The sequence below is a fragment of the Ictalurus punctatus genome, chromosome 5 (assembly GCF_001660625.3).
Source record: "Ictalurus punctatus breed USDA103 chromosome 5, Coco_2.0, whole genome shotgun sequence".
Lineage (NCBI taxonomy): Eukaryota > Metazoa > Chordata > Actinopteri > Siluriformes > Ictaluridae > Ictalurus > Ictalurus punctatus.
Genome location: NC_030420.2, coordinates 29,048,680 through 29,072,818, shown reverse-complemented (window position 1 = coordinate 29,072,818; position 24,139 = coordinate 29,048,680). Strand labels below are relative to the sequence as shown.

At 40.0% G+C, this 24,139-nt stretch overlaps 1 protein-coding gene across 1 annotated transcript in view; it reads right to left on the bottom strand.

The window, feature by feature from the left end:
* Positions 1-24,139, bottom strand: part of LOC108264998 (fibrinogen C domain-containing protein 1) — a 95,652-nt gene that overhangs the window by 57,124 nt on the left and 14,389 nt on the right. The window contains exons 4-6 of the mRNA XM_053680401.1: positions 10,974-11,453; positions 1,235-1,403; positions 686-819 (exon numbers count right to left, since the gene is read on the bottom strand). Coding sequence (XP_053536376.1) covers positions 686-819; positions 1,235-1,403; positions 10,974-11,453 — 783 coding nt within the window. The remainder of the gene's footprint in view (positions 1-685; positions 820-1,234; positions 1,404-10,973; positions 11,454-24,139) is intronic.

Below are 24,139 nucleotides of genomic sequence, written 5' to 3'. Positions count from 1 at the left end.
CAGTTCATCCCAAAGGTGTTCAGTGGAGTTGAGGTCAGGGCTCTGTGCAGGATACTCGAGTTCTAACACCTAACACTCCAACCTTAGCAAACCATGTCTTCATGGAGCTCACTTTGTCCACAGGGGCATTGTCATGCTGGAACAGGTTTGGGCCTCTTAGTTCCAGTGAAGTGACATAGTAATGTTACAGCATCCTTTGCAATTGTGTGCTTCCAACTTTGTGGTAAGAGTTTGGGGAAGAACCACATATGGGTGTGATGGTCAGAAATCTACAAACTTGAGGCCATATTTGTACATCTACATTGGGGTCCAAAAGTCTCGGACCACATGGAATATCTGGGATGTTTTTTTTTTGGTTTTGAAAGATTAGAGTTAAATTGAAACAGAAACATTTTTTCAGTCAGTGTAGCCTATGATAAGTGATCCAGACTTCTGTAAACAAGAAACTGCATGTAACATGGCACTAAATAGCACGGATCTATAGCATATAGTTCTTAAGGTTTTTCGATGCCTCTTAAGATATAGAAAAAGCAGACATTTTGGTCTGCTTTCCGTTTTGATTTGGCTTTGGATACACCTCGGCTGCACAGCTTCAAGTCATTACTTCAGCAAAGACTCATTATGAAGATCTTCATGTGCAGGTCAAGTATGTCTAGGGATCGATAATCAAACAACCAGGACTCACCGTCCAGCCACCTCCCTCTGTGCTCATGTCACAGTAAACCTGGAAGCCTGCGGGGAAATGTATGGGAAAGATAGAGTAGATCCCGTCTTCATGCTGTCCACTAGCATAGATATCACTGCAGTCTCTTGGTCGGCCTGCAAAAAAAAACAAAAAAAAAAAACATCATCATCAGGGGCGGCTGTGGCTCAATTGGTAGAGCGGGTTGTCCACTAATCGTAGGGTTGGCGGTTCGATTCCAAGCCCACATGACTCCACATCCTTGGGCAAGACACTGAACCCCAAGTTGCTCCCGATGGCAAGTTAGCGCCTTGCGTGGCAGCTCAGCTACCATTTGTGTGTGAGTGTGTGTATGAATGGGTGAATGAGACACAGTGTAAAGCGCTTTGGATAAAGTGCACCATTTACCATTTATCAGGATGCACTAAAACCGTCTTGCAAGAAGTGACTGTTGAAGAGTTAGTAGAAGGTTAGTCTACAAAAAACAAGGGATCATTACTGCCAGATGGTTACTGTACTATAGGATGGTATGTTAACAACATGAGTCTTTACCCTCTCCGCTGGAGCAGCCCCTGGACCGGATGCCACTGCGCACTGGAGCCCTCTGCAAGTCTGCCTTCAGGAACACCTTCATGCTGCCAGGTTCCTTCTGCATGGAGTCGAACACGTCACTCAACGTGTTCACGACCTTCATCATGTTACTTTGGCTTTCGGATAACAGCTGAAACACGAGAGAGAGAGAGAGAGAGAGAGAGAGAGATTTCTTGACATTCGAGTGCTAGATTCAATGCTGACTCCAACACGTTATGGAGGTTCTTGCGTTTTAGACCGCAGGGAATGTGTCAGATCTGCAGAAGGACCTTTCTTCAATTAGCAAAGCTTGTTTCTGAATGTGAAAAACACTCAGCTCTCCAAGATGCTGTCTTTTTATGTGTGTGTGTGTTGGAGTACCCATGACAATAATGGCAGCCCATGCACTGGTGACCTTGTGAAGAATCCAGCATGGATTGATCTCGCATAGACTCACATTCAAACACCCATTTTGTGCATTACCACAGCAACCATGCTTACCTGTCATTCATGAGTAGGATGGCCCACTAGTAGGAATTTTTTTTTTTTAAATAATGAATAATACATGACAACCACAAAGGGAGAAGCTACGTGCTTTCACTGGTTGATGCGTTTCCTCCACAGTCTGAATGTTTCGTCCTGTATCCACTACCTAATAGTATAGTACAGTATCATCCTTCCCAAGGAGAGAGAATCTGTTTTGTTTGTGCATACATAAGGGTTTGGCATTTATCACTAATATACAATGGAACTCTTCCTCTTAGGGATGTAACGCAATGTATCTGCTTCTGTTCAGTGTTCTAAACGTTCACATCTACATCTCTATTTGGATATAAACCCAAAGTGGGTGTGGCCTCAACCAGAAGGGGTATATTATTATTAATGTTTTTTTTTAAATTAAATATGAACTATGTCCCCTGGAAACACTGGAAAGGCCAGGGGAAAAAATCCCAAAGGTAGAAATGCCAGCAGTGATGTTTCCTCAACCTCATATCATTTGAGAGATGTGCATGGGAATGCCATTTTATATTTTAACGAATTTACCAAGTTTTATTTTTTACAATATATAAACAAACTACTAGCCTAATTGAAACCACCACTCAGTCACTCAGACCAGGCAGTTCCTAAGGACCACTGCATGACCTTCGTCTGACAACTTACTCATGCCCGCATGAAAGTACATCTTCCCCCTCATGCAACTTTTTCTAAATTATGTGATCATACAGGTTACATCGATAATTCCAAATACCAACGGTTTTGTCTTAATAATACATAATATTAGATAAATTAGTGAATGGGAAATGCATTAAAGGATTCCTGTTAAAATGGCTATTCAATTGGAAACACTTAATTTATTGCCAACTATTAAACATGAGTTTTCACTAGGACTTTATAGTGCATATTTGTATTATTATTGTTATTCTACAACTCCTTTGGACTGTCATACAAAATATAGTTTACACAGTGGAATGGTCTACTTTCCAGATTGGGTCCGTATTGAATACTTATAGGTTAGCCATTACATTCTACTAACTCATTCAGTGCATGCAATGTGACTACTCATAAGGACTTTACAATGTAATTTCAGTGATTAATTGGTAATTGGGGTATCACAGTGGTACAGTGAGCTGGAAGCTCTGCCACCTTCTAGCTCCAGGGTCCTCAGTTTGATCCTGAACTTGGGTTCCTGTCTGTGTATATGGGTTTCCTCCTATTGTCCAAAAATATGCAGTTACTCTAAATCGCCCCTAGATGTGAATGAGTGTGTGAACGTGTGTGAGTGTGTGTGTGTGTGGTGCGCTGCGATGGACTGGCATGAATTCTTCCACTTTGCACCAGCGCTCCCAGGATAGGCTTCAGAGCCACCGTGAAACTGACTAGGAAACTGCGGTTACTGAAGATGAATAATTAGTAATTATGGAAATTCCATGGTTCTACGGCATCTTTTGGGATTTATGGGTGTCATGTATGGTACGTGTCAGACAAACATGCTGGCTTTATCATAGCAGGCTAAGTATGAGTAACATAAATTTTCATGGGCTCCCAAATAAACATCCCACGGTTGCCTAAGAACGTATCATGGAGCTCCAATGGTGATCTATCCAACCCCACTCATAACCGTTTGGACTCCTGTGGGAATCCATAACTAATAGAGGATCTTCAATAACAACCCATCCCAATTAAAATGTATAACCTGCTCATCCAGGGGTATCTGATATTCGCACTTAACAGTCTGAATCTTTAAATGGAATGTTAAAAAGTAAAGCCAGATTTAGACTAATTTCATTGGAATTAAGGTCTCGGTCCTGTGCTGGCCCACTGTTGGCAGATAAAGCTTGTTTTGATATTGTAATTGGACTCTGTAAGCGTTCAATGATGGTCACTGCTACTTTGTGAACATGATTTAAAATTGGTGTCTGAGATGCATTCATTAATCATGGACACATTCAAAGCTGCGTTTTTTTTTTTTTTTTCTTGCTTCCTATCAGAGTGGGCATCTGAGTGTGGAACAAAACTCTCACTTAAAAAAAAAAAAAAAAAAAAAAAAAAAAAAGACTTCACTCGCTGGAAAAGAAAGATTAATGAACACAACAGCATCAGAGGAAATTGAATAGAAAATAGCAACCCAGTGTCAAGCAATCACAAGCAGAAAGAAGAGATTTATACAGTATATTAGGTTTTAGTCGTCTTTTATTTATTTATTTTTTTACGAAGCACTGTTTAAACAGGAAATAGTCAACATTGGGATTGTCATCTTAGATGTCATTCTGCGCTTTGATTTAGATTCTTCTTGTTCTGCATAGGCATAAAATAAAGTTTTCCACTCTTCTAAGATGCAATACGAGGGGGTATGTTAGTGTGAAGTTTTACTTCGACATGACAATTAAACACATTTCCACCCCCACCCCCCCCCACACACACACACAAAACAATTATACCCATTTTCCTCTGAATATAAAAGACTCCTTCTCGACCAGCCATTGCATCATCTCATCGCCGCTATGAAATTGGTTTCTAAGAGTTTTTTTTTTTTTTTTTTGCAACCCACAGTGTTGTCGCTTTGCATAGTTCAGCGTTATTGTATTAAAAACCCTTGGGACAGTAAATGAAGGCTTGAAGACATTCGCTACATTATTTCTTCTCTGAAGCATGCCATTATAAAATCGGAGTTTTCTAGTGTCTCTGAAAATCCCTGCCAGGTTTCACACGGTCTAAATATAGATATCTAAATAAGCGGTTTATACGAGTTGGGACGAGGAGAACGAAAATAGTCGCGTTGGTATAATGTCATGCCTGGGCTTGCACTCAATCTTCAAAATTAGTCTCAGTGTTGTCAGAACGTTCCTCGAGTTGATCAGAGAGACCGCCTTAGGCTGATGTAGCCTGCACTGGTATTGTCAGAGCACAAATTCTGCTATTCTGCCACCAGAATTAACATTCCTGTTGGATAGCGATTGGCGTCATAACAACAATTACTCCAGTCAAAGAAAGTTTTAACAAACTTTAGACACACACACACACACACACACACACACACACATATATATATATATATATATATATATATATATATATATATATATATATATATATATATATATATATCTGTGTGTGTGTGCAGCACTAATTTTAGTCAAGCATGTGATGCAGCTTTGCCAGGAGATGAGGGAAAGTGTCAGGGTGGATTAATTTCAGCGCGTGTCTGACAGATGAAAAAAAAAAAATGTTTCTTTCTTTTCACTCCTTCAAGGCAAAGGGCAAAAGCGTGTTGTCTTGGTGAAACAGGTCTCTCACTAGGCAGAAGGATGGAAAAGGGTCTGACTCACCATACAATTACCCACAGCACTCGATTTCACAGGCTGTTCTGATAATTAACTACAGAATATGTTAAATACTCCTGTAGCCACCTTCTTGACTCAAGTCTGCCCTTTGCTAAAGCTGAGCTTTTACCACATAATCAGCAGTGCCAAGATCACCTGAAACTAGAAGAGCAACGTGCAGACTACTTTCGTTAGATGCATTCTAATTTTACGTTCAGGCCAAAATGGCTCATTGTAAATACTCAGTAGAAGTGAATAGTTCTGAAAACGATATACTGCGGGGGTTTCCTCTGGGTACTCCGGTTTCCTCCCCCAGTCCAAAGACATGCATGGTAGGCTGATCGGCGTGTCTAAAGTGTCCGTAGTGTATGAATGGGTGTGTGAATGTGTATGTGATTGTGCCCTGCGATGGATTGGCACCCTGTCCAGGGTGTAGCCCGCCTTGTGCTCCATGGGATAGGCTCCAGGTTCCCCGTGACCCTGAAAAGGATAAAGCGGTATAGAAGATGGATGGATGGATGGTATTAGTAATTATTATATGACATAAATTTAATCTTGAAAAGGGTTACGGACGTGACACAGCACTGAAGCGTCGTGATGTTACTAAATGTAGCCCTCGTAAAAGGCATTCAAAAGGCATCGCTGTGATGGCAAAGTGAGCGGATTTATTTCGGATTTATAAGCCGTATAGAAGATGGATGGATGGATACTACATATCACGATCATAAGTAAGGCTATAGCTTTTTAAAGTCTGTTTACCGCCAAAAGGGAGAAAATGACATTTAAAGATTTAATTCTGGCTTTGACGCAGGAGAAACGGACACACTTTGACAGCCGGTATCTGATTACAAATTGAATCGATTAGGCTTTTGCTCAGTTCACTATGGCAAACATGAGATTTGTGTCAGAACGGCGACCGTACATTTGCATAAACAGAAATTCTGGCAGCGCATTCATAAACCACGATTAGCAAAAACTACAGTTAGAAACTACGATGTTAGCAGAGAACGCTGTTTGTTTGAAGACCATGTGAAATTTTTGCCACTGAGTGCACTGTTCTCAGTTTCAGAGTGTTTTTCTTCTTTCTCATTGAATATTTCTTGAAAAGTTATGTTCAATACTTTTGGCACATACAGTTATTGTATTCTAATGCAATGATAAATAAACGAAATCCTTAACCATTACAGAAAATGTATCGATGTATGCGTCGAAATTTCTAATGGTTTAATATATGCCACCATTTGAAATGAATTTCAAATCTATCAATCACAAAACATTTGAATCCTATTAGAAAATGTCCAGAAAATGCCTAGAGTTCCAAGTATATTTGTATTTTGTATCATTTGTATCATTTTAAAGATATGTGGTTTAATAGTAACCTCCGGCGCTAATTAATTCTCCTGTGTATGCTGAGAAATTATCTACGGGGGGCATTTACATTCGCTCACAGGGAAACCTGAACAACTATACAGCATAAAGTCATATAATATACGATGGTGGGCTACAGGTTCATGTTAGCTACCTAAAAAATATATATAGTGTGACAAATATAGAAAGTAAATATTTACAGTTGAGGTCATAAGTTTACAGAATCTGCAAAATAAAATAATAAAATAATATAAAATAATAATAATAATAATAATAATAATAATAATAATAATAATAATAATAATAAGAGGAATCATAAAAATGGCATTTTGTTGTTTATTTAGTTCTGCCCTGAATAAGCTATTTCACATAGCAGATGTTTACATATAGTCCACAAAACACAATAATAACAGAATTTACACAAATGAACCAGTTCAAAAGTTTACACACGCTCGATTCTTAATACCGTGTGTCGTTACCTCGATAATCAATGACTGTTTCTATGTTTCGTGAGAGTTGTTCATGAGTCCATTGTTTGTCCTGAGCAGTTAAACTGTCCACTGTTCTCCAGAAAAATCCTCCAGGTCCTGCACATTCTTTCCTTTTCCAGCATCTTCTGCATATTTGAGCCCTTTCCAACAGCGGTTATATGACGTTGATATCCATCTTTTCACGCTGAGGACAACCGAGGGAACCGTACACGACTATTGCATAAGGTGCGAACGTTCACTGATGCTCAAGAAGGCAACACGATACGTTAATAGCTCGGGGGGGCGGGGGTTAACTTTTGAACAGGATGATCGGTGTAAATTGTTATTACTTTGTTTAAAGATCTTATTTTTCTTAATTTACCTTCGGAAGCTATATAAGAAAGTTACAGCAGAAGTTTCCCAGAAGACTGAATAATAACAATTTACACCGATCATCCTGTTCAAAAGTTTACACACCATTTACAATCAGTGACTGCTTATGTCTTGTGGACTATATGTAAACATGTATTATGTGAAATAGATTATTGGGGGCAGGACTAACCATAAAAACAAAATGCAATTTCTATGATCCTGCTTTTTTTTTTTTTTATAAATGAACATTTTCCAGATTTTGCAAGGCGTATGTAAGCGTACGACCTCAACTGTATTTTAATGTGACCCTTCCACGTATTCAGGTGGTCCATGCTTACGCTTTCTATTAAAGATACTGCTTCAACAGCAACTTTTTCAAAATCACCACACATTACCTGATAACCAGGTTAGCAAATGATATCCATTAACACGAACCTGACCGAAATTACAACAACTAACTAGAATATACATGATCAGAGAAGAAAAAGTGTAATATTGTTTTATGGAAAAACAAAATCCCATGTGTGAGAGAGTAAAAAATTTTAATTAAAGATATAACATTGTAGTAAAATGGTAATATACGTTTTGCAAGTAGGGAATCATAAAAAAGTAGATATTAAAATGAACTCATATATTTTAATGGGACATTCCTCCATCAGGGTGTATTTCTTCCGAGGGTTAGGTGAAACTTTTCCACTAACGTTAAGGTTACGTGTGCTAATCGCTCCACATCACAGCCTTTCTTAAGTTTCATATAAGGCATCGTGAAACTGGAGCAGTGTTATTAAAGTTAGTGTATGTAATGGGGCGTTCTTCACTTCCTCTGCTTTACGTTTCCAGGGAGTGAAGGGAAGAAATGTTCCAGCGTCTTTAGGTATCTTTAATGATCCAGAGATTCAGTCAGATGAGTGATACAGACAGAGAAGGTGTAGAAGCAGAGACTGGCCACTGCTTGAAATATAAATGAGGCTGTATCATGTATTACGTTTTTAAAAAATCAAACCTTTTTTTAAAGGCAATCACCTTGTTGGTGAACCCTAGTGATACTCCAAATTGAAAATTCCTGGCCTGAATAAAACAACCCAAAAAACTTACCACAGAATACCTAGACCTTTTTTTGTCAGAGTTAAACGCCAAATGTTCAAAATCCATGTTTTTAAACTCTTGTTCATCAGTTATTAGTTTATACGTCTCTCCCCTTTCAAATAGATACTGTAAGAGTATGAAAAGACTTGGCAAGTAGTGTTACCAAGATGGCACCAATGGACAAAACTTTTCTATAGGGACGTTGCCAGAGATTCACAAAAGAAGCCTTTTTTTCTTGGGTTTACAGATAACTAGATGGCAAACGCACTCAGAATATCAGCAATCTCTCTCATTCTAATTGAGAAGAGCACTCGACTTACAAAATAAGGGAAAAAGGGAAAAATACTACCAGGGAAGCGCTCTCATTCCAGGTTAAGGGGCCGAGGAAGCCGCTTAACCATCAACTCATCAGCTCGATTGTAAGTCGCTTTAGATAAAAGCGTCTCCCAGATGAATAAATGTAAACGGATCAACCGAAGCGTCTCCTTCTTCCTATTTAACGTCCTACAAATTCCCAGCTTCTCTAATGACGACGACGTTTCTGCACCCGCCACATCCCCATCTCCTCCGTACTAGTCAACAACTCCTACCTAAGAATCTTTCAGCAGGGGGGAGGGAGAGGAGGGGAGTGTTTGTGTGTGTGTGTGTGGGGGGGGGGGGGGGGGTCTGGATATTACGCACAAAAAAACACAAGCTACCCAAAACTGCACTCACTCTATAAATGTAAATGTACAGCTCTTGTCTGAATTCTCCTCAGGAGGTGACTCTTCGATTCCCTTTTTAAAAAATGCCTAACAGTCCAAGTGTCCTTCAAGCAAAGATTTCAAAACCCATTTCTAAACTTGCCTAAGTGAATATGACAAATTATAACACAGACACACCGCAGGGATTTACAGGAGATGGTTCAGCCCCACTGTTTATTGCCTGGCTGAGGAAATCTAATGAAAATACGATCCTAGTTTGCTGTCTGAATTCATAAAATGCTGATCTAAGTGGAGAGTCAGTTGGTCCCATCTGTCTCTCAGTATGCTGGTCAGCACTGAAACAACACTATTACAGGTTACACAGGAGCTTCTCTAAATCATCACCCTGCCCACTAGAATCACTAGGTTTCAAAGAGCATCTCCAGACAGAACTGTCTTCAGGTCAGCCTACATTCCTGAAGGAATATGGAGCTGAACAGTGCTTTAACACACAGCAATTTAAACCTGTGAAAGGCTTGTAATTGAACTGATGAGCCCATCTTGTGCTGGAGTTCAATCTGCAAGTCATTCACTACTAAATGTCCTTACTGTGAACTGTGATTCACATTACCGCATACCTGCATCTGGACAAAGAAAGGGTTTATGGGTAGGCATAGCTTACAGAGAAGCCAACCTTTAAAATCTCAACTATACTGAACTTGTCTTGCAAATGTCCAATGCTGTGTGTCAAGCTTGAGATGCAAATAATCCCACAGAACATCTGATAGATTTTGCACACTATTCTGGCCACGGGATTCAGAATCTTGCTGGCTGAAATCAGTTTGTCACTCTGCACTCCCATTTATATGCATGTCCCTGTGCAGGTTTGCAGCTAGAAGAGAATATGCTGGACACTGGGAGGCGTTGAGCTTTTTGTAGAAAGATTAAGTCATTAGACTGGGACAAAAATGTTCAGGGAAACTTCTTTTGAAAGTTATTAAAGACTTTTGTTTGAAGCAGTTATGGGTGATTAAACAAGATAAGCTCCATAAAGGGCTACTGGGAAATCTCTGCACTTGGCTGTCTGCCATGTCAGGTAAAATGTCTCTTTCTGTGACAGTAGGTGTTTCTTGGACTTTTTTAAATTCCCCTTCTTTTTTCTTTTTTTTCTTTTAAATAAAAGGACCCAGGATACTCTGGAAACTGCCCAGACCTCGCACAAAAGCAAAATTGCTGGGCAAAGGACACAAGGCATTTTCAAAACTTTGTCCAAACCAGTGAATGGACAGTAAATGTGTAAATAAACATCTGGGTGAATATCCAAAGGTACACTACATTCATTTAGAAGAGCACCGAACAGCGCTGCTGCTAGTTTTAAACTAACCATGTGAAAAGCAATCACGCATACAAAATCAACACATACATTCATCTTAAACAAACTCTCGAACCGTTCTCAGCACCACAGCTGGATGTGCCAGAGTTGAGCAGCACGTTAAGGCAAATACGTCACTTAGGTTTGGATTTTCGCTCTACAGTGCTACTGCCAAAACGTCCACATTCTCAAATGTCCATCGATGTTTCAGACTTGGTTTTTGAGTGGTTATAACCTTGTGGTGTTACTGGTGTTTGGATTTGTGTTGTTGGATTTTGTTGTGTGTTTTCAGATTATGGTTAATATTGAGGTTATTTGTTTTCGGTTGTGGTCAATCAATCGTGTTAAGCATCGCCAAAAAGGGCAGCTTAGCAACGGGATATTAATTCACAGTGAAATTTTACCTGCGATGGAATGAAAGCTTAGCTCCGCTCATAAAATGTTGACTATATACCCAGATGTTCTTCTGGGTTAGCGGTGGTATACTGAAAAAAGGAGTGTTAACTCAAGCTGTGGGCCTGGTCTGGTTTAACAGCGTGAGTGTCTCACCTGGATGAGCCTGGCCTGCTCAGTCTGCAGCATGCTGATCTCCTGGCTGATGCTGCTCTGGCCCTGCCTCAACGTGCTGTACTCCGCCTTCAGCTGGCTGCCGTGGGCTGACAGCTTCGCAATTTCCTCAGCCAACTGGACAAGCAGTGCATGCTCCTGTCCCTTCACTGACTTCAGGTCTGTGTCATGGTGACTGAGCGAGTGCAGCAGTGACGTCTGTAACCCCTCCAGTCGCAAGAAGTTGCTGTTGTAGTCGGGGCAGTTGGGGTCGATGAAGATGTTAATGCGGGAGCCATCACCCCTCTCTACCGTCACCAGGGCGTTACCTTCGTCTTGATTGGTAGTGATGAGGGGTGGAGCATCGGGGCCTGAGGGTGTCTGGGAGTGGTTCATTAAGAGGATGGTGCCTGTTACTGTAACGGCTAGTAGCACAGCAACAAAGAGGAGAATGGTGCACAGGAGGTAACTACAGCTCGTCCTCTGTGAGAGAAAGAGAGAGAGGAAGACGACGAATAAAAACCAGGGGAAAAAAGCAGGAGAAAAACGTTAGACAAAAGGAAACACGTTAGACAAAAGCATTTCAAATGAAAGTAATTAGAACGGAAGACTGGAGCTGCCACACCGGAGATCCTGTTTTATGTTTTAAAGATGTCATGCTCACTCACTGCTTTACAGTTGACGCTTCAGTAATGCACCTGACACGCCAAGCCAACAGCACATGTCAGGAAAATTAGGAACAAGCACAGTAATAAGTGGGTGTTTATTACTCCACTGCATCTTTATGAGTGGTTAAATCAACAGCCAGCGCACACTACAGACAACGCACATGAGCAGGCTACAATTTGGATGTTTCTTCCCCTTGAGAGCTATATACTTGAATATGCACTATGTCTATATGTATGCACAGAAAAAGAAGAAGAAAAAAAAAAAAACAGCTGCTTGCAGAACGCTCTACTGAATGCTGGGGAAATTTATGATCATTATTTTCTCTTCCGTTCCCATGGTGAAAATCATTACACTTTAGGGGTCGCAAGCCGAACTCCTATTACCCTGCTGTGTGCTGACTGTTTACAATACACCCATGGAGAGAAACTAACCACAACAAGCCTGTAGGACTCGTTTCCTCACACTCCGCTGAATCTTCCGCAGTCTCTGTCATATTCTTTCGAAAGATAATAAATATGCACAGAAGAAGATGCCAATCTACAGTCATCATTAGGCTGCAGAAGAGAGCAGTCTCTGCAGAATAAAGCAATAATATCTGATGTCTGCTGGGATGAGGAGACCTTGCCTCCGGCCCCCTGCACAACTAACGAGAGCATCATTTGGCTGCGAAGGAAGAAAGACTTGGACAAAGGTGTGGGGACAAATGCAAGCTATGAGATGGCCTCCTTCCAACAAGCACATATAAGAGCCATGTAGAACCTTTGTAGAGAATCAACAGAAGTGTTTATAAAGGAATTTCAGCTTTTCAAGATGAGACAAGATAGCCCTTAGTGTCCCGTATTTTCTTGGGCTTTCCAACCATCACATTGTTACCAGGGTGGATAAATCATAGATTTATTAGCTACCCTACTAGGCAAGTAAATGTTCCAGTGTGCTGGCCAGTCCCTTGTATTGACTGCCTGGATAAAAACGGATAAAAAAGCAATACCGCGTCCATACCACACCATCAAACCCCATGTATCCAAGCCATGGAAATGGAGCAAAACCTGCACTAACGTCTTTATTCATGCAGTTGCTAGATTCAAATGCTTGAATTTCCCCTATTGGGGATCAATAAAGATAAAGGTACATTATCTTATCTTAAATATCAGGGCTACACATTCAATTACTCAAAATCGATTGGATTATTTAAAAAGACTCGTGGCTATAGAAATCATCACTTGAAAGAAAGTTATACTGTCCCATTCGGAAGCTTCACCGTTTTTTTGTTTTTTTTTAAAACATGAGTGCACTAATGAGTGTAACTGCTATGATCCATCTTCCAAGCTGGCTAAACAAGACAAGCTAGTCTACTCTTTAATAGCACTGTAGGATTACTAAACTCATTTATAATGCTGTGTTTAATAATGCTCTCCAGTTCTTCTTCCAACACTCGGAAAAAAAAAAAAAGTACATATAAAGGACGCTCGGGACAGGGCTTCATTGTAATGAATGACAGGCCTGTGATTAACAAATCCTCTAGGTTCATAAACCATCACACAATTAAAAATATCAAAATATCTTGCACTTATGCAGCACTGGAAAGGAAGACATACCTATGCATATCATGTATAATATATATATCATCAATTTGTACATTCATAACTCCACAAGAAATCGAATCCTAAATTAGCACATGGTTTGTGCACACAGGTCCCAGAAGTCCACAGTGGGAGGGCTTTGGCAGACAAACTCTGACTCACTGAGACGGTATGCTATGCTACGCTACACAGCATGTGTATAAAGCATCAGTCTTGTCTTCCTCTGTGAAAGTGATGACCTTTCAAAGAGTGCCTCTAGGGGACCAGGAGAGCACAGAGCCTTTTAAACATTTTACTAGCGAACGCCAATTGGAATACCAATCAGGGAGCCAGTGACCATAGAGATTCCCAGACACGTACACACCCACACTTCCACCACCACCCTGCTCCTCTGGCCCCGGACAATAGTGGCTCGAGATCATGAGGCCATGCTCAACCAGGCATGGACAATATTTTGAGAAGAGCTTTTTATGTGTTGTCAGTGAAGCGACGCTGGTAAGGCAAAGGACATGGGGACAGAGCCGAGGGTATCTAAAATAAAAGCGTAGCAGCATTCTCCTCTTCAGCTCATCTTTCAGTGGCACTTCACCCATGGCAGAGTGACACCAATAGCGCTGAGGTCAGAACCAGTGCATAACATACAAAGCGGGAGAGCACTCAATGATTACTATAATGATTGGTTCAAAAGAGTCATACAAAGACGCCTTCAGTCAGTCGTACCTCCGTATTGCTTTTAAGCTTAAATTAAGTGCAGGTGCTCTGGAGAGAAAAGGCTTATTAAGGAGATGGATGGACAGATAAAAAGCCTTAGCTTTCTTTCAAGTGATCCATTGTATAGCCATGTGCCATTTTTAATGACCCAATCAATATTGTGTAATAAAAAATTTAAAAAATCGTGTAGTCCTGATATTCCATCCAAATGGCTACCTCCATGAATGAAGGTATTACAGGTTTTCCTCTCCATTACTTGGGCTCAGATTCGTGAGGTCAGATTCAGAAAGGCTCCTTCATGGACACATCAATTGGTGTGTGCTTTCAACGGACTGAACATTCTAACGATGAATGGTCTAAATAGTGATTTACACAATGGTTCATTGTATGAGCTTGTCTTATGGGCCAGTGGTTCTGAGGGTGCTTTCAAACTTTTGTTTAGTGATGAACACTCAGTACTAAGTACTTAGTGACTGTTCTGCATATGACGCAATATGAGTGACAATATGATTGTCAGACAAATAGTAATCCAGTGACCTTTCATTCTACTAGTACACTAATAACTGTTGGTTAACAACAATAGTCAGGATTCTGACTTTTCTCTAATAAAAAATTAACTTTCCTGAACTGTAGATGTAAAAAAAAAAAAAAAAAAAAATCAGAACCGATACGAAGCATCCACCAAAGCACTGCCAAGTTACTGACCGATAAAATAACACCCACACATACAAACAATTTGGTGTGCGTGAAAGCTGTTGCAATGTGTAACCAACTGAATCAAATGAAAAGATGTCACAATGTCACAAAAATAAATAAAAAAACAACCCCGAAACAGATTTCAGCAAACAAACTCAGTGTAAAAATTGACCACGGTTCATTAGGAACGATAATGCGCTCGTTATGTGGAGCAGGATATTAAAAACGACTTTTCATGAGTTTCATGTCTAGAATTGTAACTCTACGATAGGTTTCAATACATTGCATCACTCGCACGTTGCAATCTCTTAGTTACATCTTCCAAAGAAAAACAGATAATCCACTGCAATATGTCCAACATGTTTCATTTTTATATAGATAAAGGCTCCAGCTGATCTCTGTGTGATGGCAGGACCAGCACTGAATCCCTGGGCTTCGCATATAACCTGAGAGGAGGCCAGAAATAAAAATCAAAACACAGATCTACCTGCCAACTACACAAGCTGCAGACCTCACTGTGGCTTCCTCATTATATTACAGGCCAGACAGGGAGCTCGCGTTCGCCTACGACTCGCTCAACAGGATACGTCCAAAAGCCTTTAGGATTAGATAACCATGAATCTCAGATCAGGAAGCAAAGCACTGATGGATTTTTTTAGCATTTCTAGCACTTCCTGAATCTGGTTAATGGGTTGAATCTTGCAGACAAGGCAGATTGATGTATGGGAAATCAAATGATAGGACAGCTGGATTGATGTACAGTACAAACCAAACAGACAAATGTTTATTTGATTTTAGTGGTCCAGAGTTTCCAGAGACTGATTTCTATGTACCATGCTATTTTATCCTAAAACTGGGTTGCCTCTGCCTGAAGGTTAAAACCTGGCCACAGATTAAACTTTCAGCAAGATAATGTTAGTTAGTTACAGTTACATTTATATAGTGGCTTTTGGAGACTCTCAAACCACTTTACATAGTATGTATGGCGGTGGGGGGGGCCTAGTCAAGCACCACTAGTGTGCAGAATCCACCTGGATTATGCCATAGTGCGCCAGAACGCATAATGCCTCCAAATTAACACAAGAACAGTGTTTTGAAACAATCATCTCCAGATTGGAGAATCGTCTACTGATTGGAGAATCGTCTACTAATTGGAGAATCGTCTACTGATTGGCAGGTGACTGGAATGTGAGCTCAAATCCCAGCACTGCCAAGCTCCCATCGTTTGTCCATAGTCCTTGATAGAACTCAGCTGTCATCTGCTCCGTTGTATAACAATATTGTAATTTGCTTTGGATAAACATATCAGCCAAATGAGCAAAATTAAAAAAAAAAAAATACATTCAAGATATGAGCTATGACCTCAGATCCATCCATCCATCTTCTACACCGCTTAATCCTTTTCAGTTTCACGGGGAAACCTGGAGTCTATCCCAGGGTGCATCGGGCACAAGGCGGGGTACACCCTGGACAGGGTGCCAATCCATCGCAGGGCACAAAAACACATACACACATTCACACACCCATTCATACACTACGGACATGCCAATCAGCCTACCGTGCATGTGTTTGGACTGGGGGAGGAAACCGGAGTACCCGGAGGAAACCCCCGCAGCACGGGGAGAACATGCAAACTCCACACACACAGGGCCACGGTGGGAATCGAACCCCGACCCTGGAGGTGTGAGGAGAACGTATGACATGATATACAGACTTCTTAATGGCAAGGACAGATCATTTTGACCATAGTATCTTACATAAAATTATGCACAAAAAATATATATAGAACGGAATAATTACATAGTCTTCTTACCAGACAGCTGCTTTCGAGAAAGAAAATGATGCACATACGCAACAACTGTCTTCTTATCCCTGGTTTAGCGATTTACACGGTTTAAGAGTGTAAGAGTGCAAGAATTAAAAGCTCTGTGAAAAGCTCTGCAAATGTATGACCACTTATGCTCTCATAGCACATACTGTACTGCTCGCTGATTTGAGACCAATGACTGCCAAAGGATCTGGCAAGCAGAATGGTACTACACTTAGAAATGTTTAAAATTCTCTCTCTATTAGTGCAAGACATTTAGAACTGGATTTGCTGTACAAGGAGCAAATCTCCAAAGGATGTAAACACCCAGCTGATAACATGTTTCGATGTGATTACAATTTTTTATTTTTTAAAAAGCTTTCCGGCTCTCTTATGGGTTACATTAAAATGGTGGTCTTTAACTAAAATTTGTAACCGCGCAGTTACATAAAAACTTCTTACTTGTGGTCCAGATAAGCAACGGACACTTACTGATTAACAGTTTGTTTACGTCTATAAATAAATTCCAGGTAGCTTCACGTTACCACTCGGCACCACTCGGTGTACTCAAGAAGAACAAACACATCCCGTCATCTGTAAACATTCACTGTCAACTTTTTTAAACAAGCCATGGCATCACTTCACTAATCAGACTAGAGATGCATTCAAATGTCCCCATGATATGAAAAAATGCATTAAAATGTCCCCCTTTCTAACCTAACGTCTCTTGTCCGATGAGCTGCCTTCAGCTAAAAAAATGCAAGTGGTCATGCTGGTTTATGTTTACAAAACTGGACAGTACAGTCACTACAAAGAGTTCAAGGTGTTGACTTGGCCTCCAAATTCCCTGAGATCTCAGTCCGATCAAGCATCTGTGGGATGTGCTGGACAAAAAGTTTGATCCATGAAGACGCCACTTTGCAACTTACAGGACTTAAAGGATCTGCTGCTAATGTCTTGGTTTCAGATACCACAGCACACCTTTAGAGGTCTTGTGGAGTCCATGCCTCGACGGGTCAGAGCTGACTTGGCAGAACAAGGGGGATCTACACAATATTAGGCAGGTGTTAATGTATATATACCAAGTCAACACCCTGAACTCTTTGTCATGTTCCTCAAACCATTCTTGAACAATTTTTACAGTATGACAGGGCGCATTATCTTGCTGAAGAGGACACTGCCATTATGGAATATCGTTGCCATGAAGGGGTATACCTTTATCTGCAACAATGTTTAGGTAGGTGGTACATGTCAAAGCAACATCCACATGAATGCCAGAACCCAAGGTTTCCCAGAAGATCATTGGCCAGAGCATCACACCGTCTCCACCAGCTTGCCTCATTCCCATAGTTCATCCTGGTGCCATCTCTTCCCCAAGAAAGTTACACACACGCAGCCGGCCATCCACATGATGTAAAAGAAAACATGATTCATCATCTTCCATTGCTCCCTGATCCGGTTCTGATGCTCACATGCCCAATGTAGGCAGTGGAGAGGGGTCAGCATGGGCACTCTGACCTGTGTGTCTGCGGCTATGCAGCCCAATAGACAGCAAGCTACAATGCGCTGTCTGATACCGTTTTTAACATAAGCCAGCATAAACTTTTTCAGCAATTTGTGCTGCAGTAGTTCTTCTGTACGATCGGACCAGACAGGCTAACCTTCGCTCCACACGCACGTCAATGAGACTTTGGTGCCTATGACCCTGTCGCCGGTTCACTGTTTGTCCTTCCTTGGACTACGTTTGGTAGGTACTAACCTCTGCATACACCGAACACCTCACAAGACTCTGACCCGGTCATCTAGCCATCACAATTTGGCCCTTGTCAAAGTCGCTCAGATCCTTACGTGTGACCATTTTTCCTGCTTCCAACACATCAACTTCGAGAACTGACTGTTCACTCGCTGCCTAATACACCTTGACAGGTGCCACTGTACGAAGATAATCAATGTGATTCACTTCACCTTTCAGTGGTTGTAATGTTAAAGCTGATCTGTGAATTACAATATTTCAAGTACTCAGTTCAGTTCCCTGAAATACGTTGCTGGGTCCGCAACTGGACCTCAGTGCACTACAAAGATGCAAGAGCACACACACACACTCTCCAAGTGTCAAGAACATTTGTGCAGCCTTGGAGAGTAGAGCTTCATTAGATGTCTTGAGATGATAAATGTGTAACAAACGGAGCACAGAGAGATCTTTACTTCAGGCATTCAGAAGTAAGCTGCTCCAGTTTTTCCTCTCCCATGAGTCCTTAACCTGAATGGTTAATACAGCATGGCTTTCTTTTTTTTTTTTTATTCATCACACCAATACCCAGTGTGTGAGAGCATCACTGGAAAAAAGATCATCCTTTAAAGGTAGAATGATAATCCCATAAAAAGATTGTCTACCATTCATGATGATCTGAACTTCACGAATCCTAGGAGTCCTGATCTTTACGGCAGATATCTTTTCATTCTTTCTAGTAAAAGAGTGATATAACTAGCCTCTAGCCAATTCTATCAATCAATCAATCCACAAAACAAAAAAAAAATGATGAGATCTTTGACTATAGACCCACATCAGAGTCCAGTCAGTGTGCATTCTCATCACTAATTCTTGAGTGTAAGTAGCTCAGGCATATGTCCTGACCCACTGTTTTCAAGAATATTCGAAATTATCGGCACAAAATACTGTTAGGAAATTGATATAGAAACAAAACACACACTCTCAGAAAACAAGGTACTAAATTGTACTACTGGATCTCACTGTGTGGTAGAATTCCTATTCAAAAATACAATCATGGTCCTTTTGTAACCTCAATGTACACTACATTGCCCTGCCAAGGTAAAAACAATTTGTACAGTGACTAGCAATGTGTACATTAAATACAGTTTAGGACCTTTTTTGTACACATCTCCCTGGAGGTGTACGGCATTGACACATACAGGTTTAGTTTTTACATTTTCATTGCTCTATAACATGTTTTCTTAACAATTAACCCCTTTTGGGAAATTACTTTCAAGCCAAAGTTAAAGACTTCTTTTATAAAACTAGCAGCGTAAAAAATCTCAATGGAAAAAAATACGAGCTGAAATGTGTGTGAATGCAAGAAAGAGTTATTGCATCATAAAATGTAAGAACCTATCAAGTTCCATATGCAAATGAGATGGCAGGGGCATCATCGATTCTGGATTATTTCATTAGGATAAAAATGTAGGTGCTTCTGTAATGGCTTTGTGTAGAACCGCCGTGTCAAGAAACGCATTCAGTATAGGAGAAATTTATTTTATTTTTTTTTACAGGTTTTAGAAATGTCAATTACTGTCTTTTTTTATGCTGTTCAAATAGAGAACACTGAATGATAAGCATACTTCACAAGCTCCAAAATGGCCATGTTACATTCATGGAAAATGAATTTTCATATGTGTTAAACAAAGATATTTTGATTATATGAAGCAGGGGCGTCCAGTCTAATCCACAAAAGGTCAGTGTGGATGAAGGTTTTTCATTAGTTCATCTTGACCTTCAATTGACTGTCATGCTTGTCTGGGACAAAAACCAGCCCTTTGTGTATTAGACCGGACACCCATGACATAAAGTATGCACCGCTACAGACTATTGTGTATTGTGTGTGTTACAGTGGTTTTAAGATTAAGCGTTAGCTACCACCAGGCACTTGATGAAGAGCAACACTATTTTAAGGGACACATATTGGAGATTATATTAAGGTCTTCTTCTGTTTCAGTCCAAAGCTACTTGGACTAGCTGTAGTTTAATCACAATAAATGACCTTATTCACCTGTAATGCTTCATAATTGGAGATCTGCTAAGGTGGAAATGGTTAATAAATGCATTATTAATTGTGATATTGCACAATGCACAGTATACAGTAGCTAGAATTGATAATCTCCTATCAGTGTATAATTGGCCGCATGTTCTGCGTATGCTGTAGATTCTACAGTGGTGACGTTACGTCGCCGTCAGTAGCAATTCAACCGTTTCTTCTGAAACCATTTAGACCTGAGCAATTCCATGCAAATGTCAACCTTACCTTTAAATAATAAAGTTCTTAAAAAAAGGACAAAGCCCTATTTTAGTTGTCCATTTAGGTCTGTATTTTACTGCATTAATGTGCTTTGATATTTGATTTGTTTATCCAGCACATATGAGGTGTGCACCAATACTAAAATGACATTTTCAACCAGCCATATTTCATATTTTAAAAATCATTTCAAAAACCTCTTTAAAAAAAAAAAGACTTTATTATGCTAACGATATTAATAATAAGCACTTTGCAGAAAGATGGATAAATGGTCTGAGAAATAAATCCGCTCACTTTGCCATCACAGCGATGCCTTTTGAATGCCTTTTTACGAGGGCTACATTTAGGACATCACGACGCTTCAGTGCTGTGTCACGTCCGTAACGTTTAAAGATTAAATGTATGTCATATAATAATTACTATCACAAATAATTAAAATCTTTCGGTACAAAGCTGAATTATGTCCATGCTAATTGTCCATGCTAAATGTCTTGTCGGGGGGGAAATATTTCACATAGCTGCTGATCTAGCACATGGTCTCATGCACACACCAAATTCATGGTCTTGAACAACGCCACGCTGGTTACACCTTAACAGCATCAGAGACGCTGTGAACTCAGGTTTAAATAATCCATAAACTCTTGCGGTGCTGTGATTTCAGTTTAAAGTCCACTAATCGTGCAGCGTTTGTCTCAGAAGTCAAAGTTTGGTGGTTTAAATACCTACAAGAGGTCTCTGTTAAAGCATTTTTTTATGCTTCTCCATAGTCAGGTACGTCCCTAACAATGGTCTTTCCTCATGAATGCGAAAACGGAAATGAAAATAAAATAAATATTTCATATATTCATGCTCTATGGAGAGCCAACCCCTCTCCATTCGGTCTGTGTTAATACTTCTGGTTCGTGCATTTTATTTCACAGAATTCCTACAAAGTATTTTGTATCCAAAAAAAAACTCGTGTCCTTTTTTTTTTTTTTGTCATGTCCATAACGCAGGTATATTTCCCACATCTAAAATACAAAACGTGTGTATAGACTGATATTTCTCTTGATGTCTGGACTCTATTGTCAGGGGTTTAGGAAAATATAAAAAGACCGCTCAGCATACTGATAATAAATACAGAATTTATATTCTAATTTATATTCTTCGATATTTCTATGAATATGAATATAAATATATATTCCAGTTTTGGCTATAAATGGCACGTCCATAACGCTGGAATTGCTCGTCTATTTATAACTCTATTATAGCTATTTGTCACCTTCACACTGTGGTCAACGAGGAAGCTTTCCCACTGCGGGCCTTGAATTGCCCGTGTGTGTACTGGCAGAAAAATAAATGCGACGGCATTTACTGAGATGTGGTGTTGAGGACGCTGAGTACTTTCGCAGCATCCCAGAAAAGGTTGCTTGTGGTAAGGAGAGAAAATGAGGGCTTCAGCGAAATCTGTCCTGGAAATAACAGTCATCTACGACTGGCGTCAAACTGCAATATCCTCATCATTATGTTTCAAACCGAGCGGCACTGCTAACCTATTTCAGCTCTGCAGGACTTTGGGTCATGTGGTGTTCATGTGTGGATAACAGGTTTAACATTTATCTCTTCCGTATGAGCGGGTCCTGCACTCAGATCGGATTATAAAAGCATATATAGTCTTATATAGTGTGCATAATACTTTCTAATCTCTATATAATATGAAGGCTACACATAAGCTTGTGTAATTGCTCATAAGTCCAGTGCGTACAGTTTTTTTTTGTGTGTGAAAAATGCTTGATTTTGCTGCGGCTTTTTAAAAAATTGGACTCGATGCGATTTGCGGCTTTTTCTGTGCTTTTTTTGAGGAAAAATTCTCGAACTGGCGAAACCAATGCATGGAATTGTTTTGCAACGGTCTTTCGCAGTGTTGCTAAATGCGATCTTTTAGCTATACTCATGTTCAACACATGTGAAGGCTTTGGCTGAATACGCATTGTGATGACGTCACATGACACGTCTTGACCCAAATCTGCAGAAAATCTGTGCTAATTTCGAAAACTTGCACGCTTCACCGGATATAGCGGAGTTTCCTTGATTTTGTGTTCCGGGAGGGACTGAAAACAGTTACACGCTTGACACCTTTTATACCACAGTGCTGCTGAATTCTTGATTCTGATTGGTTAGCGTGGCTCCGACAGCAGCCAATCACAGATTTATAAGACTGCACTCGTTCTAGTACGTTATTGCTTCTATAGTAACAGCTCATTCACAGGGCGGATGCACCACATGACCTAAACATAATAACACAGTTGTTATTATTTACCAAGGAAAAACTTGAAATCTTTGATTTACTGACGCTTTCTAAGTTCATTTAACGCAAAAAATTTGAGGAAACTAATTACCTCAAAATGTTTAAGTCGATAAATCCATTTCTTTAAGATAAATACACTTAAATATAACAAGTTTGAGCTACATTTTTGTTATATTTGAGTGTATTTGGCTTAAAGAAATTTGATTTATCAAATTAAAAATGTTGAGGTAATCAGTTTCCTCAAATTTTTTGACTTAAATGAACTATCCGGTTTTACAGTGTGTTTAGAATTTTTGGAAGGAGTCTCCAGTGTCAGCGCTGTGTAAAGGTCAGAGGTATAGCTGTTCCTTTAAGTTTTCCGCCACAGGAATGTCTTTAGGCCGGAGAACTTTGCACTTTCTCTGTAGGAACAGGAGATAACTCGTTTACCGAATATTAAATGTAACTATAAATGAATCAAAAGTATAACACTTGCTGTTATAGGAAAATAATCAACTTTTTGTCGAAACAGTAGCACGAGACATAAATGTCTTCATGATGTCAGGGCTTATAATGCATTATGAGATATGTCTATAAATTACTTATAAACACTATTACTGTAATGTACTATAGCAATCTGTGGTGCAGTCGTACGGTATCGTTACGTTATAAGGACAATCCTGTTTTATAATGCATTATAACCTTAATTCCTACAGTGCTCTAATGAACAGATATTATAGTGCATCTCTCCTTCTCTCTTTCTCCATCTGTATCTTCGTGTGTGTCTTTGTACGTGTGTATGACTGCGAGAGACCATCTATAAATCTATGGCGTTTCAGGCTACCGTTTCTACTGTCCAATTTCAGCAGGTTTCCTCAGCAATGCAATTCAAGGACGTGTGAGCAAGCAACGATTTGTCTTTCAGCCAGGCACCTAGGCTGCGGAAAACGTTGCAGGGGGTGCATAACTCTCCTATCGCTCGTTCTTTCTCTCTCTCTCTCACGTTTCCTTTTTCTCTTTTTCTGTGCTCCCACTGGACCCGCAGAGAGCACATAGCCCCAGTCTGCTCCGTCTCACTTAGTGGATTAGAAACACAAGAGGACAAAAGATTAACTTGCACACACACTACTGCACACATATCAAAGACAGACACGTACAATGCACCATTTTTTATCTGTGATGTCTCATGCGCCAGAAGAGAGGCTGGGGAAAAATGTAAGATTTTCGCAACAAATACAGCTGTGTCTGAACACGTTTATCGTATTATCGTAATATTTAATTTCTTGTCATTATTATGTACTTTACCTGGCTGCTACCGCAATAATTGCTATAGTATGTCCACATTTGGTATAAGCGAATCTGCTGAATACTAAGTCATAGCATGTTATGTTTACATTTATGCCATTTTTACA